Below are 24,252 nucleotides of genomic sequence, written 5' to 3' on the forward strand. Positions count from 1 at the left end.
TCTGAGGAACGGGGCTGGGGGGGGGGAATAAACATGGGGAAATAGTTGTATTTTACTTTGTGTAATGACCCATCCACTCCCAGTCTTCATTCAAGCCTAAGTTAATTGTATCCAGTTTGAAAATTAATTCCAATTCAGCAGTCTCTCATTGGAGTCTGTTTTTGAAGTTTTTTTTGTTGAAGAATTGCAACTTTTAGGTCTGCAATCAAGTGACCAAAGAGACTGAAGTGTTCTCCGACTCGTAGGCTGTAAATATCTGCTCTGATAGTCTCTTGCCTCATCAGTTCCCACTAAAGAATAGAATCATAGAATCATAGAATATCAGGGTTGGAAGGGACCTCAGGAGATCATCTAGTCCAACCCCCTGCTCAAAGCAGGACCAATCCCCAATTTTTGCCCCAAATCCCTAAATGGCCCCCTCAAGGATTGAACTCACAACCCTGGGTTTAGCAAGCCAATGCTCAAACTACTGGATATGGGAGTACTTAGTAAATCAAAAAACCCCTGTGTGTCTCCTGTTGTGATGTTGCCTAAAAGAGAGAAAACCATGAGATTTTTTGTGGATTTTAGAAGGGTAAATGCCATCACCCAACCTGACCTTTATCCCACACCCTGAATAGAGGTCCTATTGGATCTATTGGGGGGTGCAAAATTCATAAACATTCTGGAGTTGACTTGTGGGTACTGGCAAATTCCCTTTGATACTGTGATCCAGGAAAAAACAAACCTTTATAATGGAATTTGGCCTATATGAGTCAAGGTTATGCCTTTTGGATTAAAAATGAAGGGGCTACCTTTCAGAGGCTTGTCAATGAAGTGCTGTGGGATTTACAACTTGTCTATTTTTAGTGACTCCTGGCAAGCCCACGTGAACCATGTGGGAATTTTAAAGCAGGTCTTTGTGGTGTTTCTGAAGAAGAGTTTCTTTATTTCTCAACCCATCAGACTTTAGATTGGACATAGCTAAATATGGGTACAGCAGGGTTGTTGCTGATCTGAAGCCACGTAGCAGAGTCTTGTACGTATTTCTTCTGGTTCCAGGAATTGGTAGCACAAAATCTAAAAAGAGAAATATTACAAATGTCAGAGCCAGTTTTCTAGAGTATCTGTCACCTATGAAAAAAATGCATCTCTATGCAATCCTAAGTAAGGAAGAAAGATGTCCTCACATTGCCTGTAAGCTTTATATGTAATGTTATGGATTCTACAAAGTTGCTATGTTAATATTAAGGCCAAAATTCTGAATAGGAGAGAAGAGTCTGGGGACGGTCCATAATAAGAGGACATCAGCTAAAGCTGCATTATTTAGATACCACAAATTGCACCATGTATGTATTGCACCTTGATAGGTATGATGAACGTGCTCATATGAATAACAAGATGAGCTACTTATTTCAATCTAAACAATAGAAACAGCAAATAATTAACTACAATACTGTATTTATGGGAATTTCACATTTCTCATTCATGCTTTCATATACTTCTAGTGCAATTATTCTGGATAGCAGTTATTCTTTATAGGTGATTGAAGCCAGGAGGTGCAGGTATTTCGAATAAACCACACCTTTTAAAACTGTACATTTAGTGTTTAACAGTGCCAGTTACGCAGTCTTTGAACCAGGTCCCCCATCCACTCACTTGGTACTTCAAACTAGAGGCAACATCAGTGCAGACTTCTCCATGCTACTCAGCCAATGTGCCTCAACCCTCATGTGCAGGGACAAATTTTAGGGGTAAGAAGGTAATTCAGTCCAATTTTGGTTCAACCCATAGTCTAATAATTTGTGCTGCAAACACTGTGTTTTCAATCACGATAGCTATCTGAATATAAGATCACACTGGCGACAAGGCACAGACAGTTTACTTCTAGGTAAATAGTTGAAGTCAACCCCAACCTGCCTGGAGTTAACCTTGACATAAGCAGGCAAGGTCAAAAACTATTGTTCCTTGTCTCCACTAGGATTTTACATCAAGGTAGCAATCTTGATGTAAAAAGTGCACTTTTTTGCATTGAGATGTACCCCTTTCTGAGGGGGCTGACAAAAAGGGTGCCATTTGTGGAGAACGATTTCTGAGTTGAACATTTTGTATTTGTTTTTCTGAAGGGATTTTGCAACCTTTTTGCTCACACTGTTGTTGAATGTTCCTACTCTTCAGCTTCACCAATGGGGCAGAACTTTGGAAAGACTAGAGAAGAAAACACTGAAGTGTAGCGGTTTGTTGCCTGAAAGGTGTTTGTGTGCAATTGTTGGCAAGCTGCTTGAAATTGCAATGAAAGGAGGAACTATATTTGCCATATTGGCTCTTTGCCAGTGCCTGGCTGTCCTCCAAAGTGAAGAGATCATCCTTTGTTGTTTTTTTGGTGACAACTTGCTATTGGGAATTAGCTTTTTCAGGAAAGGGATTATCCATTAATTATATGGTATAGATGTCCTCGATAAGGATGCCCTAGCAAAGAATCTCATGTTAGGTTTTGTTACTTTGGGGCATGGGAGGGTGTAACAAAGTGGCCTTTGGCGGGACACTACTGAGAGTATCAATTCAGGACTAATTGCTTAGAGAAGGGCAGTCACAGCCCAAGGCTGGAGGTCCTTACTATTAAGGCATACCAAACCGAGCCAAACAGAGAGGACTTTGGTTTTACCCCACTGGCTAACCAGAAGTTGTACAAGCAATTCCCTCAGATATTCCAGTTCCCTTGTATTACCACCAGCACCACTCTTTATGGGGATGAATGGTTATGAAAACCAATACCCCAGTAAAAGAAAAAAGATTCTCCTGATCCCAAAGGACTAAGCCCCAGACCCAGGTCAATATTCAAGTCAGATCTTACCCACAGATCACGCTGTTGCCAATCTTTTCAAATCTAAAATCTAAAGGTTTATTCATAAAAAGAAAAAATATAGATGAGTTAGCCAAAATTGGTTAAATGGAATTAATTACATACAGTAATGGCAAAGTTCTTGGTTCAGGCATGTAGCAGTGATGGAATAAACTGCTGGCTTAAATAAAGTCTCTGGAGTACATCCGCAGCTTGGATGGGTCATTCAGTCCATTGTTCAGAGCTTCAGTTTGTAGCAAAGTTCCTCCAGAGGTAAGAAACAGTATTGAAGACAAAATGGAGAAGATGCAGCTGCCTTTTATAGTCTCTTCCCATGAGGCCTGTGCTTCCTTTGTTTCAAAAGAAAGCCTTAGAGTTCCCTCCATAGGCATGTCCCTGCATGCCTTGCTGAGTCATAAGGTGTATCTGCCTTCTCTCAATGGGTCAGTTGTATAGCTGATGGTCCTTAATGGGCCATCAAGCAGCCTAGGCAGTGCTGATGCCAAATTGTCTGGGGTGTCACCCAGAAGCATAGCACAAATTGAAATACAGAGGGTATAGAGCCAATACTTATAACTTTAAATACAAAGATGATACGTTCATCCAAAAGCATAATCATAACCAGCAAATCAAAACCTTTTCATAGACACCTTACTTGACCCCCTTTGTACAAGATTAGGTGCCACTACAGGATCTTGGTTGCAACAATGATCTGTACGTAATCACAGGTTTCAGAGTAGCAGCCGTGTTAGTCTGTATTCGCAAAAAGAAAAGGAGTACTTGTGGCACCTTAGAGACTAACAAATTTATTAGAGCATAAGCTTTCGTGAGCTACAGCTCACTTCATCGGATGCATTTGGTGGAAAAAACAGAGGAGAGATTTATATACACACACTGTTCTCTGTGTGTGTGTATATAAATCTCTCCTCTGTTTTTTCCACCAAATGCATCCGATGAAGTGAGCTGTAGCTCACGAAAGCTTATGCTCTAATAAATTTGTTAGTCTCTAAGGTGCCACAAGTACTCCTTTTCTTTTTAATGATCTGTACGGTTACAGTTCATGTCAATAACGTCACAGAGGGTGAGAGAGGAGGAAATAGACTTGGGTTTATAAAGTGTTTATATAATGACAACTTCAATTTTTTAAGTGTGTGCGTTCCTATAGTGTAAATCAGCTTTGCTTTTCACCAAGAAATCTTGTGGACCTTTAGGGCCAAATAAAGAGAACAATTAGGTAGTCTAAGCTGACATAATTTGAATATTTTTACAGGTGGATGGGACTGGATGTTGCACCAATTTAAATACCATCTGCCTTTTTAGACTGTCAGATTAATGCCTTATCTATACACACATTGTTTTAAAATCGATTTGGCTCAATTGATTCACTCTTAAATTGATTTTTAAACCTGGCTTACATTGATCTAGTTTATTAACTGTTTTAATTGATTTAAGCATCCACACAGGTATGTTTTGTACTGGTTTAATTAAATCCATTTAAAAACATGCTTTTAGTTAAATATGTGTAACTTTTAATGTAGACAAGGCCTAATTTGTGGCTTGCATCCACTTGATCAGCTTGTAACTCTCTGAATTTGGCCCACTGGCTGTAAGGTAGTTTAAGCTGATGAAGCTCATATTTTGAAGGGGCTGCAAGAGGAGTGCAGCAAGAGACGCACTAGTTTATGCCCTCTTCCATCTCTCTGGCTTGTAAATTGCACCAAGTTAGACACCTTTGCCTGTTAGTGAGGGGGTATAAATAGTTCTCAAGGAATTTGTGTGTAAGAGTCTTAACTTGCCACTTTACACAGTGCTGAGTTTGCCTTTTAGTTTATCATGCAGGCATGTATTTTTCAATGTGTGTAGTGAGGCAAGGCAGGAAAATGAAAAGTTTGTTTGGTTAATAAACTTTTTTTTTTTTTTTGACGTGCATTGTGTCTGAATAGTGAGTGACTGGGGCGGCTCAGAAGCCCAGAGCTCTTGGGCCTGATATCTCAGTCTGGTGCACATTTAAATAATACTCTTGAAGTGTAAATTGCATCAAAAAGATCCTACCTTATGATACTGGAAGATGTAAGGGCAGTGTATTGTGGCTTAGCACCAGGCTTGTAGAAAAAGTGTGTGAGACCTTCTTAAAAGGTGTGGTCTGGCACAAATCCCTTTAAGCAGCTCTAATTTTCTCCTTTGCCAACCTGTACAATGGATTCCAGAAGCTGTTGGTGTCAATGTGGAGTGTAGAGGTAGGGGATTCAAGTTACTTGTGGAACTCACTTATCATATTGGTGTCATACTGAGTATGTTTGTAGTGGGGCTGTATGCATTGGGATTTGGACTGCGTAGAGGTCAGGTGTATGTGAGTGGTTGTACCAATGCTGCCTCTTCTACAGATTTATCACTAAAGGGCTTGTGTGTGCTGGTACTATTACTGCACTTCCATCTATATATTAATTAGTGGGAAGAACAGAGCTGATAGGTATGCACTAATACAACATTATTATTAATGTGGGCACAATGCTAATGCACACAGTGATGTCTCTAGACATTGTCTACAGGCACTCAGAACTGAGTCACTTTATCATTTCTTTTCAGATGCCACTGATTTACCTTAATTGTTTAGTGTTATGCTCTCTTCTGGGTTTTAGTAGTGTATTCCCATTATCTATTAATCTTCCCCACTTTGTAAAAATTCTCTACAAGCTTCGACTGATGCTATCAGCTACTATGCTGGTTATAATGAAGCTGCTGTTGTCTCTATGCTGGTCATAATCTAAATTTGCAGATAATAGTAAAACATGGTGGCATGAACATCAGTGAGAACAGAAAATAATAGAAAGAGAGAGACAAATGCAAGCAATATATCTTATGGGAGACTAATCCAAAGTGAAAAGGAGTACTTGTGGCACCTTAGAGACTAACAAATTTATTAGAGCATAAGCTTTCGTGAGCTACAGCTCACTTCATAGGAAATGTTTTTAAAATTAGTAATGGAAAAGGAGATCTAAGGATGATAGTGGAGAGGAAATTGAAGATGAACTTGCTATATGATACAGCTGTAAAATGATTCATTTTTATTTCAGGATGAATATGCCATTGCATCATATAGCTTTGAGCAGACAGTTAAGTTCTACTGTATCTAGAATACAATATTCCTTTCTGTGCATTTGAATGTCAGAAAGATGAAGACAAACTGGAGGTGTTTGGGAAAGAACTAAAATTATTTTAAAGATTGAAGACACTGACTCTGTGGTGGGAAACATTAAAGCCTGAATAGGTATTGCTTAGCTGATGAAGACATACCTGTCTGGGAACTTGAATATTAACACCAAGGAGGCAAAGCGCAGTTGAGCATGACATAAGGGAGTAAATGTGTAAAATTAAGGAAGGGAAAATTTGGGCTACAGATTAGAAAAAATTTACTGACCTCTACTTTTGGCAGCCTCTCAATGAAAATTGTGAAAGCCTCATTTCTCTGGACATTACAAAGTAACCTGGAGATTCTCCTTTGTCAAAGGGGGGATGGACTAGATGATTTGAGTATTTTCCACCTTTGATTCTATGCTTAAATAGTATTAAATATTACTAAAGAAGTTTTAAAGCATTGACTGTAGGGAATGCTGATATTCTCTAAATCTCAGTGCTTTCACTTAATGGGAGAACTGAAAAGATTTTTATAATTCACTGATTCCTCTTGGTTTGTTAGACAGTGATTCTATGAATGGAATATTTTCATCTGCTGCTTTTGTATTCATTTCTTGGAGCAGGAAGTTTAGCTTTCCTACTCCTAATGGCTTTCTGAAATTGGAACTAGTCACATAGAAGGAAGTATTCTGTACATCTGCAGACAAAAATTGGAAATGCCACCTCAGCAAAGTTGCCTCTAGGTGACTACCCAGCAACTTCCACGAGTTCAGTGGTTCAACTTTGGCATCAAACGTGCACATTTGGAATGGTTTAGCTACAGCTGTGAAGTTCATTAACTGTGCTAACCATCCTCAGCGATTAGTAGATGCTGATATTATAGCAGCATCAATCTATCTCATTAGTAATGGGATACCCGGCAAGAATAGAATTACAGCTTGATTCCTCTTCTCTCTGACCTCAGAAGTTATTTTTTGCTCTAAAAGCTGTTAGACAAAGACTAAACTTGCTACCCAGGGTGTAAAATAACTGAGCTGCTCAAACAATCCTATACACATGCAGGTTTTCAGTAGAGTTGGAATATCACAGTACAGACCCCACCTGAGCTAAAGGAGTAACTCTATTGGCAGATAGCAATAGTAGGCTGTCATCCAGTGAGGCATACTCATTAGAAAGAGATGTCCAACTGCTGCCAATGTGTTACAGCTCCATATCTCACAGCCGCTGTAACCTAAAAGAATAAAACAATTGTCTGCTGTTTTGTGTTCTCTGTATTAAATTATAACAGTGTCAATCAAATTCATATTATTTTTTTTAGTGTAACCTACTTAGAACAATTTTGCAAATATTTTTGACACTTAAAACCCCTCTTCTCTTGAACCTCAAGTCCTTGTATTATGGTCACTATCCTGACCAAGAAGCTCCTCAGTGGTGCTACTTGTTTGGCAACCTTTCCAGTAGTTAGCAACAGAGAACATTTATTTGAGGCTACCTTTGTTGTGCTATCATTCCCAGGAAATGAGGGCAAATCTGGGACCGCAGTAGCAGTCACCTGTATAGCAGTCCAGAGCACTTTCACTGAGTTATTGTGCCTGTGAATGTAGGGGTGTTTTTCAGATGCAAAAATAAAACTCTGGGTAGGAATATATCTGCCAGACTGGATTAGACCCATGGTCCAGGACACTATCTCAGTGTCCCATCTCTAGGAGTGGCTAGCACCAGATTCTTCAGAGAAATGTGTAGGACTCCTGCAGTAGGCACATATGGGGTAATTCCCTCCTGCCTTCTACACACACACACAAGGTCTCTAATAGTTGTAGGTTGACTTAAGCTCTGAAGTCCTTCCACACAAAATTTTTATCATTATTAATTATAACTCTGATTATTCTTGTTACTTGTATAAACACCCGGTCCCTTTTTGAATCTTTTAAAATTCTTGGCCTCAACCATTTCATGTGGCAGAGTTCCACCATTTAATTACACACTGTCATTAGTTTTGAATTTCACTCCTTTTTCAAAAAAAGAAAAGGAGGACTTGTGGCACCTTAGAGACTAACAAATTTATTTGAGCGTAAGCTTTCGTGAGCTACAGCTCACTTCATTGGATGCATTCATGGAAAAAAAATTTCCTTTTTCAGTTGCATTTACTGTCCCTTGTTCTTGTGTTAAGACACAGAGCAAACAGAATAGTAAGGTCCCAATCCACCTTTTCTACACAATTCATTATTTGACATACTTCTCTCACGTCCCTTCTTTGTCTTCTTTCTAAAGTAACAACAATCCCAATCCTTGTGAAGAAAGACTGAAAAGGAGTTTTTCCAGGCTCTTGGTCATTCTTATTGCCCTTCTGTGGACTCCCTCTAGTTCTACAATATCCTGTTTGAGATGGGGTGACCGGTACTGAACACAGTATTCGGATGAGACCGCACCACTGATTTACATAACGGCATTATAATATTCTCAGTATTGTTTACTGTCCCATTCTTTATGCAACCTAACATTGTTTGCTTTTTTGATTTCCACTGCACATTGAGTGGAGGTGGCTATTCAGCTAGCTGCAGTGACTCCCAAGTCCATTTCTTGAGTTGATATAGTTAATTTAGAACCCCATAAGGTATATGAATGGCTTTAATTTTCCCTGCCTGTGTGCATTACTTTACATTTGTTGTAAATGTAATTGCTTGCATCAGAAATTATGTGCAGATTCTGGTTTTAAGAATCAAGAACATTTGGAATCCTTTGTGTTTGGAACATGTTCTATATACAGTTTGACAGTATATTTAGCTCATCTGTGCTTCATCAATTTGAGAGATTCTGGAAATGACCCTACACTTTCTAAAAGAGAAATCTAGTTTCCTTTAAGAAATCTCTAGCGCCAGTTATCTCTCTGGACCACTGGAGACTTAACTCCTGCTGTTCGTGTGCATTTGATGGTAATTAAATGCATTATAGATTGGATCACATTAAGATGCCATTAATGCAGCCTTAATAATTGAAGCATAGGGTCCTAATGCCTGTTTTCTGTCACTATCCTTCATGTGCAGCCATGCATGCTGTCCCAAGGGACCTGGTTAAGACTCATGAACCAGCTCATCCAACTGAGCACTCTTTTCCAGATGTAAAAGTAAGACATGGAATATAGCAATTTTAGTTCATGGTGGACCTCCAGATCTTATAGAACTTTGTCCCCAAGGTATAAGGGAAGCTAGAGGAGAAAGCAATCACCCAATTCTCTGTGGCACTGGATAAATTAGTACTAGGGTATTACTCAGATCTACGCTCATGAAGCTGGCTCAAAAGCCCAATTTAAGCCATGAGAGAGCTGGTGCTGCTGTACACAAAGCCTGGGGCAATTGGTAGGGAGATCGAATTGCATTTAACCTCATTAAGGCAATCCATTGAACTCTGTGCGCTGCTCTTGAAAGAAAGCATTTCTGATAAATCTCTTAGATTAACTGGACTAATTGCATCCTAGTGTATAGAAATTGATTCCAGTGTTTAGCATGGTATGTTCAGTTTTCCCTATGGTGCAAATATCTGCATACTTAGGGAAGCTAGCTAAAAGTGTAGGTATCTCTCGTTTGCTAAAGAAAATCCTCTTCTATTTGGATATGTTGATTTCTATTGTCCCTGTCTTGTTTCCAAATTAATATAGTAGGAGTATTATTTATTAAGTCAGCTGCTACAAATGTAGGGGTATAATGGGGTGAAAGCCTCGCCCCATTGGATTCAGCCCCTTGGCCCCACTCCTTAAAGACTCAAGGACGCTCCAAGCTGGGGCAACACCCATACTCTCTATTTTGTGTCCGTTCCCACCACCATTTTCCCACTATTTACAGGCCGTTTACATGGCTTGGCCTCACACAGGCCTGACCAGCAACAGACTAGTAGGCTCTTTCCTCCCTCTGAGCCTGCTCTTTCCCTCTTGGTCTCCACCTCCCTTCCACTTCCTACCAGCCTTTTAGCTCCTGCTAATGAGGCTGGCAGATGCAGGCAGTTCCCAGGCAAGCACTGACTATTTACCCAGCCCCAATCCATTCCCCCTTTTTGGAGGCCGAGGTGGCAGGAGCTGATATGGGGCTTTCCTAGCAGCGCCCTGCCACATGGGGGTAGAGAGGAAGCTGGAGGAGAGATTGAACACAGGGAGTAAGAGTACAAGTATGTATTAGCTGACCTTCATTTCTTTTACAGTATTTTTGTACCAATAGGAAATTACTGTATTCCCTTTTAAGTCACAGACCCCTTGGTGTATACAACATCAACATCTCAGTTATGGCTCAGTGCTCTTGGAGAATGTGAAGTTATGTCTACTCAAAGTTGTAGGGAGGTTTTTTGTTTTTTTAATTGAGGGTGGGGAGAATTAATGGCCAATCACTTTTGAAGCAATAGATGTGATAATCTGTACATTTAAACTCTTCTCAAATATGAGTGTACCAGGGACGCAAAGGAGACAGAGGTTAGTAATGCTGCAGCAAGTGATAAGGAAACAACTAAATGTGAAATCAGCAAGAGTGTGGGAATGGCTCTGCATTGCAGCATCAGGAGGTTAGCTAGTGGTCTTTATGTGGAGTGGAAAATAGACCATCTGTTTTCTGTTAGCATGTTGTATAACATGTTATAAAAATATATGCTGCCATTTAGTTTGATGACAGTTGTCTAGCAATACCTCTAGAGTACAAATCAGGGTAGCTATATGCAAGATCAACAAGGAGTACTTGTGGCGCCTTAGAGACTGACAAGTTTATTTCGTGGTCTAACCCCACTTTATCAGATGCATGGAGTAGAAAAAAACAATAGGCAGGTATATATATACACAGTATATGAAGGAAAGATGGGAGTTGCCCTACCAAATGGGGGTCAGTGCTAAAGAGACAATTCAGTTAAAGTGGAAGTGGGGTATTCTCAACAGTAGAATACCAAGGGAGAAAAAATCACTTTTGTAGTGGTAATCGGGCCAATGTAAATAAGGTGTCCCATTTCAAACAATTGACAAGAAAGTGTGAGTAACAGTAGGAGGAAATTAGTTTTTGTAGTGACCCATCCACTCCCAGTCTTTATTCAGGCCTAATTTGATGGTGTCCAGCTTGCAAATTAATTCCAGTTCTGCAGTTTCTTGTTGGAGTCTGTTTTTGAAGGTTTTTTGTTGAAGAATTGCCACTTTTAAGTCTGTTATTGAGTGTCCATGGAGATTGAAATGTTCTCCTACTGGTTTTTGAATGTTATAATTCTTGACATCTGATTTGTGTCCATTTATTCTTTTGCGTAGAGATTGTCCGGTTTGGCCAATGTACATGGCAGAGGGGCATTGCTGGCACATCTCCTTCCTTAGAGGTTTTTGAGGTCAGGCTTGACAAAGCCCTGGCTGGGATGATTTAGTTGGGGATTAGGTCCTGCTTTGAGCAGGGGATTGGACTAGATGAGCTCCTGAGGTCCCTTCCAACCCTGATATTCTATGATGGCATATATCACATTGGTAGATGTGCAGGTGAACGAGCTCCTGATGTTGTGGCTAGGTCCTATGATGGTGTCCCTTGAATAGATACGCAAACAGAGTTGGCAACAGGGTTTGTTGCAGGGATAGGTTCCTGGATTAGTGTTTTTGATGTGTGATGAGTAGTTGCTGGTGAGTATTTGCTTCAGGTTCGGGGGTTGTCTGTAAGTGAGGATTGGCCTGTCTCCCAAGGTCTGTGAGGGTGAGGGATCGTCCTTCAGGATAGGTTGTAGATCCTTGAAGATGTTTGGGGAAAGGAGGTAATTGTCATAGAATCATAGAATATCAGGGTTGGAAGGGACCTCAGGAGGTCATCTCGTCCAACCCCCTGCTCAAAGCAGGGACAATCCCCACTTTTTGCCCCGATCCCTAAATGGCCCCCTCAAGGATTGAACTCGCAACCCTGGGTTAAGTAGGCCAATGCTCAAACCACTGAGCTATCCCTCCCAAGTTAAGCCAGTGAAACTTCTGCTACTTTAGATGAATAATGTTGATTTCAGAATCATGGTTCATTATGTCACAAGTATGCAAAATGTAGGTGAAGTGTCAGCTTTGGCAAACTTCCCTACTTTAACACCAGCCAGTTAATAGAGAATTGACAAGATCTTTAAACATAAGGAACAAAGTTATCCAAGTGACTCTTAGCATGTCAGGCTTATTAAAAGAGGCAGTATCAGGTCAACATAGGATGATTTAGTTTTTAAACAATAAAAACACTGGAGATAAATTTTTAAAATGATTTTTAAAATATTCACTGAATGCAGGTGTGTTTTCTTGATTTTTAAACGTTCTGCTACAGTGATGTAACTCAGATATTTCAATTGTTGCCGGTTCCAAAGTGCCAGAAAGTAAAACTGACTTGAAATAAGCTATAAGCAAAAATTACACCTGACTAGACTATGTTCATATCTGGACTGATGATGATACAAAAAATTAGTGCTTAAAATTTGTAGATTTTATAATCTTAAAATATTAAAAAATGTTCTTACCTTTTATTTATTACCAACAAATATTTTTAACCTGGCAGATTCTCCTTAAAGTGATAGATTGATTTAACTCAAGATTACTCAAATCAATATTTTGCCACTTAACTTTTCTTTAGGAGGGGAAGAAAATAATTATCGCAGGTAGCAATCAAAGAATTCTTGAGTCCTATTCAAATGGTGAGAGAGTTTGATTAATTACTATACATTTTATTCGGATTCTTCATATATTACAATTTGATGAAATAGGTTAATGTTCTATTCATATAGATGGCAATTTGCTGAATTGGGGCCAAGACCCAAAGTGTTTTACAGAGACTGTAAGCTACAGGAATCGTATTGAAATGCAGCCATTTGCAGGGTAGAATGTGACAACCATTAAGCTATAAAAATATTATACAACACCTTTTAAAGGAAAAGAGAAGAATAACTTCTATAGTTGAACATCTGACGGGAGGTCTAAGAAGGCAGAATATGATCACCCACATTAGAATTGGCCAGCATACCTGGGTTAAAATCTCCTCTTCTCTTTTAATAAGTTCTGCTGAAAAGGGTAGTGCTACTGTGCCATGGGTATCTGCTAATCATTCATCAATATCCTTGTGCATTTCAGTTGACATCTTACTGCCAAAAGAGCATAGAAAGCTGAGCCTCTTCAGTTGCTGGCCCAACTGTTTTAATTTTTGATGCACAGTTTCAGTGGAAAAATCTTATTTTTGTCTGCAGTAACCTCTTCTGCTGGTATAGAGAGAGCAGTTTCTTTCAATGCAGTTTTTAAGAAAGATAGTGGAAGGAAAGTAGCCCAAATGACAAGCAAACGAGGAAGCAGATAAAGATAATTCTGTTCATGGAATAGGAAATGTGGCTGAACTAATAATTACAAAGATCTGTCCAGTTCTCCCCTAGTCAATTGTCAGAAAACATGGCAATTTGGAAGCTATCCACATTCAGTGCATGGTTTTAGGATATAAGATTTCTTCATTCGGTCTTACTTATACAGTTTAATAGTAGAAGCTAACCCTAGAAAAGCCTCTAGTCCATGCCATTGCAAGTGCAGATAATCCTGACAGAGTAGTTGACAGAGCTTCCATCACTTCCCTTTGACTATTTTATTGTGTAATAGATCTCACTCAGGAACCTCTTCTGAGAGTCAGCAAAAAAATATCCTTTTCTTAATTTCATTCTGTTCTCCTACTTATACGCCCTTGATGCATGCTAAATAATTCTATCCCTTCTTGACATACAGTCTCTAAACACAATTGAGACAATTGTCTCCCCTTAGATAAACTGTGAATAGTTTTTTAATCTTTTCTCATCTTTTCTCCCTTTACCTCCTTTATCAGTTTTATTATTTTCTAAACCCCGTGTCTTTCTGTTGCTGAGATACCCTGAACTTAATACAGTATTCTAGGTGCAATCTTGTCAAATCTTTATGAATCAGGATTATTGGCTCCATGACACATTTCTGCATATTCAGCCCAGAATCACAGCTTTTTTTGGTGTCACATGCAATAATGCTAGTTTGCTGTCTGCTACCATCCATAGGTGTCTCTTGGCATTACTGCTTTCCAGGTACTCCTCGTCCATTCAGTACTCTGGTGGCTTGTTTCTGTCTACACATTGGGCTGTGTCACTCTTTTCTGTGTTGAATCTCATTATGGTATGGACAGGAGAAAAAAATTGTGACCCTTCGTATTTTCCTGTCCTCACTGGTATCAAGCATTTCAGTTCTTTGGTGTTCAGGACATTGTCTTATACTACAGTTCCAGCTAGTTTCCTAGGTTGGAGTATCAGGTTCTCCAGGGTTGCTCTGACAGGAGGGAAGATTTGTGGCTGCCAGGAGGTGTGTCTGGAACTCTAAAGCCAGTCCCCACTATATCTTGGTGGAACATCAACCCCACCCTTCTTCTCCACCAAGTCTACTTTGAATTGCCCCCAACTGCTGGATCCCATCCCCTTCCTTTCACATGGAAGCAGTAGGAGGAGATGGGTAGTACAGAAAAGCTGCAGTTGTTGAGAGTCGGAGTTTCTGACATGGAGGTGCTTCCTGTGTGGTTATATGAAAGCTGTTCTGCCATAGTTCTGGGCGAATCAATACCCTGCTTGTGACCTCATGAGACTGGAATTTGGAACAGCCCAAGTTCCATGGCAGAATAAAATTTGCCCTGTTGAATGTAGGACATGCAGTGGCAATGCACCATGGCTCGTTAAGGAGCAGGGGGAAAACCTAGAATGTCACTTACAAAGGCTTCAGGTACCGGTTCCAGCACAGGTACTTGGCTGGGCACCACTGCATTGAAGAATTTTGTTTCAGTGAGCTGGTCATGCTTTGGACAGCCTTGACAGTGCCCATTTGCTAATGTTAATCACCTACAGACTGATGGTTTTGTTCAGACGTATTATCCTTCCTGGAAAAGCCTCCTTAGCAATGATCTGAATGGGGCTCTTTTGCCATCAGGGCTCTGCCCCAGAGTTTCCCAAGCTAGGATTGTCACCACACTGGGTTTGTAGGATGGGAGAAGAACTGGTGGAGCAGGTAAAGGTCTATGACTCTAGATCGGGGTGGGCAAACTACGGCCCGCAGGCCGGATCTGGCCCATCAAGACTTTGGATCCGGCCCCTGGGATTGCCACACCAGTGGTGCCGCAGGCCCCATGCTGCTCCCGGAAGTGGCCGGCACTGCGTCCCTGTGGCCCCTGGGGGAGGGCAGAGGGCTCCGTGTGCTGCCCTTGCCTGTAGGCACCACCCTCTGCAGCTCCCATTGGCTGGGAATGGGGAATCCAGATTTTTTTTAATTTAAATCAGATTTTTTTTGATAAAATACTTTTTTGGGGGGAAAATCGATCTAAAGATAGTTTTAATTAAGATACATTATAGTTCAATGATATCTCATCATGGAATAGGGTTTATAAATTCTAATTCTATAGTATGAGACAATGTATTCATGTAATGTTTAAGAAAAGTTTTATAAGTGAGTTCCAAGAGTTCATGGATTAGGGACCCAATCTTATGGGGTTCCAGGGGTTTCTGTATGGATTATTTAGGTTAATCTTTCTATCTACCCAATGGGACTCAGTGCTCAGTCTAGAAGAGCACACTCTACCTCTACCCCGATATAACGTGATCCTCGGGAGACAAAAAAATCTCACAGCGTTATAGGTGAGACCGCATTATATCAAACTTGCTTTGGCCCCCCCGTTCCTTGTTCCCTGACCATGCCCTCCAGAGACCCCCCCATCCCTACTGACCCCAAGGACCCCACCCCCTACTCAACCCCCCTGTCCCCTGACTGCTCCGACCCCTATCCACACCCCCCGCCCCCTGACAGGCACTCACCGGCAGCGGCGGGAAGCGGAGCAACGTGGCCTCAGCCCGCTCCACTCCGCCACCTCCCAGCCGCAGCGCTCCATTTCCCGCCGCTGGTGAGTGTGGGGAGGTTGGGGAAAGGATGCCCCCGTACTCACCTGCGGCGGGAAGCGGAGGCCATGGCTGGGAGCTGGCGGAGTGGAGCGGGCTGGGGCCAGGCTGCTCCAGTTCCGCCGCTGCTGGTGAGTGCGGGGGGGATCCCTTCCCCCAATCCCCCTCCCCCGAGCGACATGGCTGGGGCCAGGGCGAGGGAAGTGGAGCGGGCTGCTCCCAACCCCCTGCTAATCTCCCGGGCCACTCTGGGACTGTGGAGCCCCCAAAAATGCCCCCCCCCACAGCTCCTGCCTCCCAGACCTTGGGGGTGGGGAGCCCCTGACCGCCCCCGACACTCTCTGCCCCTTATCCATCCGCTCAGCCCCAGCCCGGCCTGGCACCCTTAACGCGCTGCTCAGAGCAGCGTGTCGAAGCTTTACTGTGTTGTATGCGAACCCGCGTTATATCGGGGTAAAGGTGTACCATCAGAGATGCTTAGTTTTGCAGTTCTCAAACTATGGATATGTCTCTCCAGAGATAACATGCTTTTAATAGCAAAAATGTTTTAAAATAAATTAATATATAGAGGTGAGAAATAACACACCTCAACCCTGTTGTCCCTCTGCAAATTTGTGTTCGCAGCGTCAATCCCTTACCTCTCTCTAAAAGTGCAAAGTTTCAAAAAGTTCAATGAATAGAAGATTGTTGGGGGCAGAATAGATCTGGACAAGGAGAAGATAAATGTGAGATGCAAGGGACATAGCTTGTTTGCTGTTGAAGAAAAAAATCCAGAATACTTAATAATGTTGTTTTAGTAAACTAAAACAATTTAAATATCTGTCTCGTGATGTTCTCTTTCTAATACAGCATGGCAAGAAAATCCTCCAAATATTAATGATTAACCTGTTAAATTGGAGATAGTTCACCTCTCAATGACTTCATAAATATCTGCTTCAATTACCTTTGGTAAATGAAATAACCAATCATTCATTTTCTGATATAGTCATCCCCCAGGAATAAGATGGTGGAAACCACAAATTAGAAATTCATAGGAGAACTCAAACCTCTATTATTCATCCTTCCCAAATGTTGAAAGAAACTCTGCCTGTTTGGATAGGAGTGGGAACATGGCCCCACCCAATTTGACCATACACTGAAAATTGGTCTCAGAATCAGAACAGAAGGATGAGACTGAGAACAGAGGATGGCATAATCCACACTCTTAAGCAGTGTCTTTTTTCCTCCTCAAATTGATATTTTTAATACAAAAAGCAGAAGCAGATTTCAAAATGAGAAAATATATTTTTTAAACTAAACCTTTACTAAGAATCTTTTAGAGAAGCTTTTACTTGTTTTATCATGCTTTACTTTCAAAAGTAACTCCTTTCTTTTAAAAGTTGACATGGTTCCAAGATATCCAGATGAATATTCAAGTAGGATCTAGAGCTATTTGGATCAGAGTTATTATTGTTCTAGCTAGCACTGGTTGAATATTTGTAAATATGTTTGCCTTGAGTAGGGAAAAGTTTTTGCTTCCCTTTAATGGGGGAAAGAATAGCTTTCATGAGCAAGATATCTATCTTAGGCATTTCAAAATATTTTTAATGCAACTTATTGTTGAGATTGAACTTGCCTGTAAATGTTAATTTCCTAAAACACTCTGATTTATGGAGCAGGGAGTTTTTTGTTTTCTGGAACACTGATAATCTTTATTCTTATTTATTAACATTGCTGTGCAGCATCATAGCTGTACATTATGCTTTACTATGGAGAGGTACAATGACTGTCCCTGGCAAATGTAACAAATCCAGTTGCCTTAGGCCACAATTGTAATTACTAGATAACTCATGCATGTGTGCCCTACCTGAGGAGTTGGGACCTAGAACCATGATCTCTTAGCTCTGGCTCATGTGGCAAAGATCTGTGTTTTTAAAGGAGATCTTTTGGTGCTGATAATAGGTAGTCTCTTTGTGGGGCAGCCACTAGAGGGTGACTTGATTATACAAGTCTATGTATGAAAGCTCACGAACCCACAGGCCAGTGCATCACACTAAGTGCTTACAGTCCAGGTAATCTTCACCTTGCACTAAGATCAAGGGGGAGAGGCTGGAACTAGACAAGACATCACAATGGCTGCCTTTGAAACATTAGGATGGTAGCATCTTCTTCATTACACAGTTAATGCTACCATAACTTGAGCTTGTGCAAATGTGCAGAGAAGTCTCTAGCCAGAACAGCTGTACTAGGGAAACTGCACGTTGGAATGTGTTTAGAATCTACACTTTGGCTGAATTTGAATGTACTAGTTAAATGTGAATTAACAACATGCTGTGGTGTGAAAATGGAATTAAAATATTCTAAACAAAAATCTGCATCTGGGAACTTGCTTGCAGTGGGAACAAAGGAGGTTTGAGTTCTCCTATGAATTTCTAATTTGGGGTTTCCACCAGCTTATTCCTGGGGGATGACTATAGGATACTGGTCCATTGCAGTGTGAAGTTCATCAGTTACTAGGAGTTGCAGAACAAAGTAATAATACTTTGTACTTCTTTATCACCTTCCAACCAAGGATCCCAGAAAGATTTATGAACATTAATTAACAGGGTGGATTTGATTTAAATCACTAGCAACACAGAGCAACCTGAATTTCTTTGCCCTGAAGAGGATGGGAAATGGTCTGTTACGAGAAACCGCTAAATATTCTTTTCTTTCTCTTCCAGGAAAAAGTACAAGTCCCCTAATGCCCAGATAAGGTCTTTACTCTTCTGTCTTTCTGCAAAAACATTCTCCGCACCCATGGATGAATATAGTTGCTTTGTGGATTGGGACAAGATGGATGCCACCATCCAGACCCAGGACTCAAAGGAGCTAATCTGCACAGATTTCCAGGAGTTCAAACAGCTTGCCCGACAGGGCTTTTGGGCCAAGAACCACTCTTTGAGAGCCAAAGTATACTTGAAGCTAATTGGCAACATCCCATGCCGCACAGTGACACCAGATGCAAATGTGTACCGGGATATTGTTGTGAAGATCGTTGGCAAGCGTAACACTGGCACCCTCCCATTGCCAGAGTTTGTGGATAACAGTCTGGTTCCCAATTACTGTTTGAATGCCGAGGGCATTGGGGCAGTCAGGAAGATAATCTTTTGCATCGCAAATCAGTTCCCTGACATATCATTCTGCCCAGCGCTGCCTTCTGTGGTGGCTCTGCTCCTCCACTACAGCAGGGATGAGGCAGAGTGCTTTGAGATGGTTTGTCGCATCCTTGCTTGCAATGACCCATCCAAGCGGCTCGTTGATCAGACATTCCTGGCATTCGAGTCCTCGTGTATGACCTTTGGTGACCTGGTTAACAAGTACTGTCAGGCAGCACACAAGCTGATGGTGGCAGTGTCTGAGGACGTGCTTGAGGTGTACTCTGACTGGCAGCGGTGGCTCTTTGGAGAGCTGCCCTTGGTGTATGTTGCTCGAGTCTTCGATGTGTTCCTGGTGGAGGGCTACAAGGTGCTCTATCGGATTGCACTAGCTCTTCTCAAAGTCTTCCACAAAGTGAGAGCAGGGCAGCCCATGGAGTCGGACAATGTGCAGCAAGACATTCGAGCTTTTGTTAGGGACATTGCCAAGTCAGTGTCTCCTGAGAAGCTGCTGGAGAAAGCCTTTGCCATACGGCTTTTTTCCAGAAAGGAGATCCAGCTTCTGCATATGGCCAATGAGAAGGCCCTACAGCAGAAAGGCATCACAGTCAAACAGAAGAGGTAAGGCCCCCAGATGCTCTATTTACTTAGCCCTGCCCAACAAGACCAACAGGCTCTTTCTCTTTAGTGAAGGGGACAGCCAACTCTGCAAGGTCAGTTAGGAGGCTGAATGCTCTGCTAGCACATTATGTTATCTTTATCCCAGAGGAGTCATTCTCCTGGGGACATAGCTGCATCCCCAAATGTAGTCATGTAAACCTGGCTTCCATCTTTGTACTAAATTGTCTGAATGTTGCTGAAATTATAACAAGACATATAATCTATCTGTTATGCCATTACTGAAATGAAGCAATTTTGACAGTTTGCTGTTACAGGAGCAAACTTCTAACTATTGACATAGTCAGATGTTCACTACAAATATTAAGACGTGCAAGTTTTTCTGGCTTTTTTAAGTTAAAACACAGTGAACCAAAAAAAGCAGTCCGAGAACAAAACTATATTGGGAAGGACAGCACCTAAACAAATGTGAAAATTAGGTTTTTTACTGTGATTTTTATATAAATTGTGATTTCAATGTATGTTTGAAATTGCAGCATTGAACACCAATGTATTATAACAGAAGCAAACAGTATCTGAAAGTGGGAATGTTCTGCTTAATAGTGCAGTTGGGCCATATTTAGTTTTTCTTTCTTTCAGTAGAGTTGAGAGTAATTAAACTTTAATGGACCTTTATTTACAAGTGATATTTGAAAAAGAGCTTTACAGTCAAAAAGCCTCTTATACAAATCCAAGGACACTTTGTAAGGTTCACAGGTAGAGTCTTAGTCTGTTTAGTGATAGACAGGTGCACATATGATTACAAATGAGTGATTTGAAATAAATCAGTCAGACAGAATGGCTATAGGCTGGAACAAAAGATGAACCCATAGAACATGCTTTCTCATCAGATTCAGGAAAGAGGCAACCAGGAAACTTGCAAACTGATCAGATATCTATCTAACCAGGCTAGACTTTGATATGCTGCTTCAGAATGGTGAAGAAATACAGAACAGTACCAGCTTACTTATCTGAGAGAGTGCCTCGTGCCTATACAACAGGTACAATAAAGAATTCCTGGGAGTACAGCTTCATGTCTCACTTTTCTAGGCAGCTATCTCAATGTTTTATATATTTATATTAAACCCAACAAGATAAGACTTGGGTAAGTGGTGTATGAAATAAAAGCATATTTAGATAAACTTTGAACAGATCCTGAAATTCTACAGTCACAGTAACATTTTTCTCCCAAGGCCAACTGTTTGGAGGAAATCTCTCCTAAATGCTGTTTTTTCCAAATCTAAAGTTTGGAGAGTTCAGCAATAGCTTAACTAGCCCTTCTGTCTTTCACAAGGAAAACTCTCCATGGAAACCTGTGAGCATAGTATCTGGAATGGTGTAATCCAGAGAGATGCTCTTCCACGCTCCTCTTCTAAATTGTGGGATCAGGAAGTACACATAACTAATGTATCTTCTCACAGCCACTTATGTAGAACAGTGAGCTTGAATCAGTACCTTTGAAGGACCTGTATTTGTGATTACTGAAACATATTATTGGAAAATAGAAAGGAGCATAAATTCTGGCAAATGAAGTGCAAAAATATAATTAGGGAAGGACAAACAAGAATTTGAAGAACAGCTCACCAAAGACTCAAAGTAATAGCAGAAAAATTAAGTACATCATAATCAGGAAGCCTGCTAAACAACCAGTGGGGCCACTGGACAATCAATATGCTAAAGGAGAACTCAAGGATGACAAGGCCATTGCGGAGAAACTAAATGAATTCTCTGCATCGGTCTTCACGGCAGAGGATGTGAGGTACATTCCCAAATCTGAGCCATTCTTTTAGGTTACAAATCTGAGGAACTGTCTCAGATTGAGGTGTCATGAGAGGAAGTTTTGGAACAAATTGATAAACAGTAATAAGTCACCAGGACCAGATGGTATTCACCCAAGAGTTCTAAAGGAACTCAAATGTGAAATTGCAGAACTACTAACTGTCGTCTGTAACCTATCATTTAAATCAGCTTCTTTACCAAATGCTTGGAATCCTGCAATCCAGCTAATGTGATGCCAATTTTTAAAAAGGGCTCCAAAGGTGATCCCAGCAAGCCTGACTTCAGTACTGGGCAAACTGGTTGAAACTATAGGAAAGAACAATATTGTCAGACATATAGATGAACATAATTTGTTGGGGGAAAAGTCAACATGTTTTTTGTAAAGGGAGATCATGCCTCACTAATCTACTAAAATTCTTTGCGGGGACAACAAGCATGTGGATGTGGGGGATCCAGTGGATATAATGTACTTAGATTTTCAGAAAGTCTTTGACAAGGTCCCTCACCAAAGGCTCTAAAGCAAAGTAAGCTGTCGTGGGATAAGAGGGAAGGTCCTCCCTTGGATTGGTAACTGATTAAAAGATAGGAAACAAAAGGTAGGTATAAATGGTCAGTTTTCAGACTGGAGAGAGGTAAATAGTGGTGTCTGCCAGAGGTCTGTACTGGGACCTCTTCTATTAAACATATTCATAAATGATCTGGAAAAAGGGGTAAACAGTGAGGTGTCAAAATTTGCAGATAATACAAAACTACTCAAGATAGTTACATCCCAGGCAGACTGCGAAGAGCTACAAAAAGATCTCTCAAAACTGGGTGACTGGGCAGCAAATGGCAGATGAAATTTAATGTTAATAAATGCAAAGTAATGCACATTGGAAAACATAATCCCAGCTATACATATAAAACAATGGGGTCTAAATTAGTTGTTACCACTCAAGAAAGAGATCTTGGAGTCATTGTGGATAGTTCTCTGAAAACATCCACTCAATGTGCAGCATCAGTCAAAAAACCAAACAGAATGTTGGGAATCCTTAAGAAAGGGATAGATAATAAGACAGAAAATATCATATTGCCTCTCTATACATCCATGGTATGCCCACATCTTGAATACTGCGTGCAGATGTGGTCACCCCATCTCAAAAAAGATATATTGGAATTGGAAAGGGTTCAGAAAAGGGCAACAAAAATGATTACAGGTATGGAGCGACTTCCTATGAGGAGAGATTAATAAGACTGGGACCTTTCAGTTTGGAAAAGAGACAACTGAGGGTGGGAGGATATGATTGAGGTCTATAAAATCGTGACTGGTACAGAAAGAGTAAATAAGGAGGTGCTATGTACTCCTTCTCATAACACAAGAACTAGGGGTCACCCAGCAAAGTTAATAGGCAGTAGGTTTAAAGCAAACATAAGGAAGTATTTTTTCACACAACGCACAGTGAACCTGTGGAACTCTTTGCCAGAGGATGTTGTGAAGGCCAAGACTATAAGAGAGTTCAAAAAAGATCTAGATAAGTTCATGGAGGATAGGTCCATCAATGGCTATTAGCCAGGGATGGTGTCCCTACCCTCTGTTAGCCAGAAGCTGGGAATGGGCGACGGGATGGATCACTTGATGATTGCCTGTTCTGTTCATTCCCTCTGCGGCACTTGACATTGGCCGCTGTCGGAAGACAGGATATTGGGCTAGATGGACCTTTGGTCTCACCCAGTATGGCCGTTGTTATGTTCTTATGTCATATGTTGGCCTATGAAATAACACAAGCCTTGATGGTGCTCTTATATGCAGCTATTCTTCTCTTCCTAAGGCAGATGTTCCTCTCCAGTTGCTTGTTCTCTGTATCCTACATTCTATTAATTAATTCTATTCTATTCTATTCTATCCTTTCTGTATTTCTCCTGCAGACCTTGATGTGTGGCTTCTTCATGTTGGTCAGACCTCTAAAGAGTCAGCACCTTCCCTTGTCAGGCAATCCAAGCATACCTTTCAAGGCTTCTGTCTACTGGAGTGTTGGTTAGAAACTTTGAACAGGGAAGCTTTAGTAGTTACCAGGGCCTCCAGACCACTGTTTTTGATACTCAGTGCTTCCAGTGCGGTGCATGTGACAGTCTGGTATATCACTGGTTTCCTCCCTGTTGGGGAAGGGCAAAAGAGTTAAGACAGACAATGTGTATGTTCTTCAGAGAGAGAGAGAGAGAGAGAGAGTGTGTGTGTGTGTGTTAGGGAGTGAAGAAGCCAGGAGCTGCTACTCGGCTAAAAAATGACTTATCGATAGCCAGCCCAGAGCAACAAAGGTGCAGTCTTAGATTTCTTCCAAGCAAGGTTCAGTACTGTCATCACCAGGTGAGAGCAACAAGCAGAGACACTGGCTAATGAAAAGTTATCACCCTTTCTGTGCCATTTGCTGGAACATACCATAATCTCTGACGATCTCTCAAAGAGAGACCATAGAGTAGGTTTGACGGAGGACATTAGGTAGGCAAAAGTAGGTGCAACGTAAGCTTTCTCTCCAGTCTTTGAGAGAACTCAAATTCACTTATCCAAACTTGTTTGATATTGAGTGAGCCACGCAGCAGATATGAATTGTTCCCCTAACATCCTGATAGATTTGACCACACAGCAGGAAGGAAACGGACTGAAGGTTGACGGGAGAACAGGAGAACTGATGTTAAATGAGGAATATTGTTAACCTGTCCTCCTCCTTTTCTTTTTTGGGCATTGTTTGATTCAAACCTTATTCTGTGTTTCTCCTTAGGCGCCTTCCATGCATTTTGTTGGGGATGTAATCACTGATCTCTTTTCCTGTCTTTTTTTTGTGTCTTTCTCTTTGTGCGTTCTCCTTCTGTCAATTC

The 24,252-nt window shown here is 41.1% G+C and overlaps 1 protein-coding gene across 5 annotated transcripts in view; it reads left to right on the forward strand.

The window, feature by feature from the left end:
- TBC1D24 (TBC1 domain family member 24) overlaps window positions 1–24,252 on the forward strand; it is a 71,141-nt gene that overhangs the window by 3,550 nt on the left and 43,339 nt on the right. For all 5 annotated transcript variants that reach the window (XR_006274571.1, XR_006274570.1, XM_038419711.2 and 2 more), the window contains exon 2: window positions 18,550–19,584. Coding sequence is in view for 3 of the 5 variants with exons in the window: in XM_038419711.2 (XP_038275639.1) it covers window positions 18,626–19,584 (959 nt within the window). In the remaining 2 variants the exon portion in view is untranslated. The remainder of the gene's footprint in view (window positions 1–18,549; window positions 19,585–24,252) is intronic.

This window comes from Dermochelys coriacea, chromosome 10, assembly GCF_009764565.3.
Source record: "Dermochelys coriacea isolate rDerCor1 chromosome 10, rDerCor1.pri.v4, whole genome shotgun sequence".
In the NCBI taxonomy this organism is placed as follows: domain Eukaryota; kingdom Metazoa; phylum Chordata; order Testudines; family Dermochelyidae; genus Dermochelys; species Dermochelys coriacea.